This window comes from Suncus etruscus, chromosome 10, assembly GCF_024139225.1.
Source record: "Suncus etruscus isolate mSunEtr1 chromosome 10, mSunEtr1.pri.cur, whole genome shotgun sequence".
Classification (NCBI taxonomy): domain Eukaryota; kingdom Metazoa; phylum Chordata; class Mammalia; order Eulipotyphla; family Soricidae; genus Suncus; species Suncus etruscus.
Genome location: NC_064857.1, coordinates 25,562,946 through 25,568,945, shown reverse-complemented (window position 1 = coordinate 25,568,945; position 6,000 = coordinate 25,562,946). Strand labels below are relative to the sequence as shown.

The following is a 6,000-nucleotide window of genomic DNA, read 5'->3' as shown; positions in this document are numbered from 1 at the left end:
TGTTTCCAAGTCGCCAGGGTATCATATGAGCTCACTCTGAAAGTCAGTGCCAGGCTTATCTCTCAAGGTTCTAAGTCTTACTAGGTTTAGTCATCCTGTATGTGTTTCTTCAGGCTGTTGGTGGTAATTAATTCCAACAACCCTAATATTAGGAATGCCCCTAGTTCTTGTTTCATCAATCTACTAGGACCTTCATTCTCAATAATTAAACCTTTTGAATGTGCCATCTTTTCCTTGCCAGTTCTCTGAGAGATACAGAATTCACACTAGGCCTCTGAATTAAGAGGTGCTCAAGTGTTGAAAGAATGTTGGAAAGAGTCTAGTTGACTTATGAGAAGTAGTGTGTAGGATGTTGGAGAGGAGTTTAGAAATCAGTTGTCATTGGCAATGATTTTCTGGGTATAGTAGAGTAGTGGGGGGTTACATTATAAATAATCAAGGAGCTAGGAGATTAGAATGCTCATCACTCAAATAAATCACCTAGGACTTACGGTTTAATCCAATTCCTTAAGCTTTACTTCTCAGTCTGTTGACTTTAAATTGAATATTTTTTCCAGTTAAGAGTTGACTAGTATAGTCCATTCCATTATAAACCTTCCCTCTATACTCTTCCAGTATTTTAACTATATTTTAACTCCTTCTCTCGAACTATTAGCTCTTGTTGACCTCTTTGCAGCTGGCAATCTCCTCTGTACCCATTAGAGTGCCCAATCCTGAAGAATCATGGATACTGAAGAACACTGAATAATAAAATAGGAACTTAATATATTTCAGCTACAATAAATTGATCTGCATAAGTCATCTTTGGTGTACCATTAGGTGAAAGTACATATGATATAGAACTAGAAAACTGACATATAAATCATTTTTTATTTTTATTTTTTTGGCTTTTGGGTCTGTGCTGAGAAGTAGCACGCTCCTGGCAGGCTCAGGGGACCATATGGGATGCTGGGACTTGAACCAGGGTCTGTTCTGTTGGCCTCGTGCAAGACAAATGCCTTACTGCTGTGCTATCGCTCTGGACCCTAACACATAAATTATTATATAATTCATAAAAGTGTGAAAATAAAGCTGTTATCTATATAAAAAAAGATTGAAGAGTGTTAAATAGACATCAGTGCTATTAACAGAATCCACTATAGAAAACAGTATTAGTGACCATTATAATATTCTCCAAGAATACATTCAGTTTAAATTAGATGTTTTATTATTTTTAAAATAATCATTTTTTTTTTTTTTTTTTTTTTTTAGTTTTTGGGTCACACCCGGCAGTGCTCAGGGGTTACTCCTGGCTGTCTGCTCAGAAATAGCTCCTGGCAGGCATGGGGGACCATATGGGACACCGGGATTTGAACCAACCACCTTTGGTCCTGTATCGGCTGCTTGCAAGGCAAACACCGCTGTGCTACCTCTCCGGGCCCTAAAATAATCATTTTTATTTAATATATAAAAAGTGAATAAACAAGTAGAATTAAAATTTTTGGTAAATTTTTATAAGACTACATTAGATAAATATCAATATTATACAAGTATGATATAGTATATTTTATGATAAATTACATATTGGAATATCTAGGATTATCTTCAATGTTTTTATACTCTATCTTTTGTTGTAAATCATAGTTAAGTTCTCATTAATCTTGTTAATCTAAAGATGAGCTTTCCACTTCTTGTCAGGCTCCATGTTGCTAACTATAGAAAGAAAATGAGAGAGTAAAAATTTAGTAACAGAGAAATTCACTAGGTTTGAAGTTATCTTGTAGCAAAGAAATGATTCATTTCTAAAGTTTTGCTGCTCAATGTTAAGTTGCTATATATATAAAATTGCTCCTGGCTTAGGAGACCATATGGGACGGCAGGGGATCGAACCTCAGTCCATCCTAGGTTAGTGCGCGCAAGGCAAATGCCTTACCTCTCGCGCCACCATTCTGGCCCCTAAAGTTATTTTTTTTTTGTACACATGAAAAAGCACTGAGACTTCTACACAAAAATTAATTTATGAGTTTCTAGATTTTAAAAACAATTCTAGAAAGGTGATTAATTTGATGAAGTAGTTAAATGTCCATAAACAGAGAATTGCTGCTATAGTATCCTCACATTTTCTTTTTTTGGTTTTTGGGCCACACCCGGTGATGCTCAGAGGGTTATTCCTGGCTATACACTCAGAAATCGCCCCTGGCTTGGGTGGGCCATATAGGATGCCGGGGAATCGAACCTCGGTCCTTCCTAGACTAGCGCACACAAGGCAGATGCCTTATGCCCTGTGCCATCACTCCGGCCCCTATCCTCACATTTTTTACCTTTACTACTTATTACTAAAATCTTCAGTTATTCCCATTTTCCCTACATGTATATTTCTGTATGGCGTGGGCAAGAGAAGCTATCTTTCTGCCATATGTCTTTAGATGATCATAATGAGGATTGAAATCCATTTGTTTCTAATTCCTGTGAATTTCTGGTTCCAATATGTGGAAGTCTCGACATTTACTACTGACTTTTTCTAGGCCTATCTCTCAAATCTACAGTGATATTAAAGGGAGCATGCTGGTATTACTTTTCCTAAAAGGAAATTAACTCATTTATTTAAAAAAAAAAGTATTTTAAATACTAGTAAAATCGTTTTCAATTTGGAAGTAAACTTACATATTTTTCCTTCTTTTTCTAATTTTTTCAAATGATGTAAGACATTAAGTTCAGCCACTTTATGCAAATTCTCAGGAGTGTTCTAAAATAATGAAAGTGAAAGAGAAACACATTTAAAAATGAAGTTAATCCTTCTGAATCTATTAAATATAAAAATTGCAAAAAATTAAACTAAATATATTTCATATATAATAACCACAACAATTTGCTGTTTTATCCATGTCCAGCTCTACGTGCTGTTCTATTCCTCCTGTCCCTTGAGCCAGTTTTTAAATTTTAATTTTTTGTTCTTTGGGCTAAATACAGCAGTGCCCAGGACTTAGCCTTGGCTCTGTGCTCAGACATCATTCTAGGCAGAGTTTGGGGGAGCAAATGAGGTGCTAAAGATTGTGCTCATAAATGTTGGCTCTATGCAAAGCAAGTGCCTTACCAGCTATACTATCTCTCTGGTTTGAGACAGTTTCATTTGCAAACCGATGAATAATATATTTATTTGAGAGAAAATTTGAGGAAACTGAATTAAGTACATTTCTAAGTATATTCACTTACAGCGTTAAACTTTATTAATATGCTTAAGAAATGTAAACTATTCTGAAATGGCCAGCATTATAAATGAGCATGTTTATCTTCAGAAACCATAAGTCTTTGGAGGACAGGGATCTGCAGTCACCTCTATTAGAAAAAAGCATTTAACAAACATTGACAAACGAATGAATATGGTTTAATTTTCAGTAAACTAAGCCTATCAGGCATTAAAGCCTTTGCTAATCCTAAATTGCCCCGTGTACCTTTTAAAAGTCATGTGTAATTACACTCTAGTCATGGTGGGTGGGATGGAGGGATTTTTAAAACAAGGCAATTTTATTCCAAAGTCTAAAAACCTTTTGGGGGCAACACTTGGTGATACTCAGCTCTTACTCCTGCTCTGTGTTCAGGGATCACTTTTCGCATGCAATTCTTGAGATACCTATGGGGTGTCAGAGATCGAACCCGGGTCCGCCAAAGCCTACAGCCTTAGCTTTTAAATAAGATTATTTACTAATAAGCATTAGTTGACATACATCTAATGAATACTTCTGAAAAAAAAAAAAAAAACTCATACAGGTCAGTTACCACATAGAGCTGTCCAACAGTAATGTGCTCCGAAGCACATACAATTAGTCATATAGTGAGCATGGAAGTGAAAGGCTGTTTATACTCAGTCCACATATATTCTTTTCCATGTATTTTCTCCCTTTCTCTCATATTAAGCATTGTACTTTTTGTCATTGCCTTTATACCAGTTCTAGCAGATTATCCTTTTTTGTGATTGTAGGAAAGGGCATTAGATAATGAGATCACTAGAATAATATATAAATCATTGTAAAACGTCATCATTAGTCACCAGGTAATGATTTATTCTATGAAGTAAGTACATAAGGTTTTTTTCTTTTTGTTTTTGGGCCACACCCAGAGTTGCTCAGGGGTTACTCCTGGCTGTCTGCTCAGAAATAGCTCCTGGCAGGCACGGGGGACCATATGGGACACCGGGATTCAAACCAACCACCTTTGATCCTGGATCGGCTGCTTGCAAGGCAAACGCCGCTGTGCTATCTCTCCGGGCCCTGTACATAAGGTTTAATGAGAGCTCAGAAACAGTTTTTTGTTCTCCAGGATAGATTTTGTTGAATTTTCATGCTCTAGAAAACTGAGATTGCTGGTCTCAAATATATACAAATGGCATTAATAAAAAGACAGAAAGACATTATTATATAATGTTCTGAGAGGTGGTAAGTTAATTATACCCGTACATAATGAAATATATCACAGTTATTTTTGGCTATCTATATATCTGATAAAAATTACCTTGTAAATAATCTTTACAAGCTCCATTACAGTAAATGACTTTTCAAAGTTCTCACGAAATACTGTAAGAATTTGCTCTTCTCGGATATTTCTATGAGAAATGTACTGTAGAATTTTATCTTCAGCGTTATGGATTACTGGGCCATGTCCTGAATTAAAATGATAAAGATTATTTCAATCATATTAAGATTAAGTATAAAGCAATTCACCATATTTAAAATTAATGAACATATATTGAAAATAGACACACTAAAATAAAAAATTAAATGTACTGTTTAGACTATAAGGTATAAGCAATATAAAAATGACACACAATGCCTTACATTATAAAGACTTAAATAAAATTATATATAAATTTAGAATATTTTGCCAAGTAATATATAAAAAGGCTGTATATCATGAAAATATACAATAAATGCCATAAAAAGTGATATAGTAGCAAAAAGTAATGTTTACAGAGTGCTTATTTTAAGTCCTTGTGCTAAATGCTTAATATACGTTATTTTTACAAGAGCCTCATGAAGTACTAATAATATTCTCTTGTTCATAGCAGAAACTGAGATAGATCTGGAGAGTGTTACCTACCAACAGCTAGGCAGTGAAGGAGCAGACCTAGGATTCTGACTCAAGAGATCTTAAGCACTGTATGCTCTTAAACATCATGCTATACTTAACAAAATATTGAAAGCAGAGTGTACAAAGAGTAACTCATACAAGATCACCAAAAAATTTTTAAGAATCACACATACAGTCTAGTAACTCAGAAATATTGACAATTTTGATTGTTATATTGAATTTACTTGCTCTTTAAACAGTGTAAATTAATATTTTACATTATATTAAAGAGATGTTTGATAGACAAGAACATAATATGCAGAAGGCGGCTGAACTATTATCAAATAAAAAGTAAAGGCTTTGGTTAGAATACTATCATTTGTAAGCTGCATGATTAAGAAAATCTGAGCTTGTTTCTTCAGAGGACACCACTACATATACTTCATTGGTTCTTTGTGAGGATGACAGCTGTAAAGTCCCTGCACAGAACCTGATGGGTAGCAGGTTTTAATATATGGTAGCCATGGCTACAGAACATAATTTACATATAAGCTCCTGCTGTGCTAATAAGCCAGTTCATTGGATTCACAAAGACAAACACTCAAAGAGCCTTAACCAGGCAATCAATCATCAGCATTGCTTAAAAGTGAGTCCATGAACTCTTCTCCATTCTCTTTAAAAACAGCTGCCAACTTCCAATCCTTTTTTCCATAATATTTAGTCAAAAGCCCAGATCCACTGTATGCTTCCTACCCTTGCAGTAGAAAATCATGAGGGAACTTAATGATATAAGACTGTATTTACAGATTTCTCCAGAGCTCTTTAATTAGAAACAAGTCAGAAATATTAGGCAATGTGGGGCATGGCGGATAACTAAGTGGCAAGTTTAAGGTTCAGGGTTCTACAGCTCACACCAATGCTTATGCCTAGAAACCCAGCTATCTGAGATTCCCCAGT

General features: G+C 35.1%; 1 protein-coding gene across 1 annotated transcript in view; it reads right to left on the bottom strand.

The window, feature by feature from the left end:
• Positions 1 to 1,475: 1,475 nt before the first annotated feature.
• The window catches only part of LACTB2 (lactamase beta 2), a 37,747-nt gene continuing 33,222 nt past the window's right edge, over positions 1,476 to 6,000 (bottom strand). Inside the window, exons 5-7 of the mRNA XM_049781836.1 lie at positions 4,489 to 4,637; positions 2,644 to 2,725; positions 1,476 to 1,692 (exon numbers count right to left, since the gene is read on the bottom strand). Of these exons, the coding sequence (XP_049637793.1) occupies positions 1,649 to 1,692; positions 2,644 to 2,725; positions 4,489 to 4,637 (275 nt within the window). The 3' untranslated portion in view covers positions 1,476 to 1,648. The remainder of the gene's footprint in view (positions 1,693 to 2,643; positions 2,726 to 4,488; positions 4,638 to 6,000) is intronic.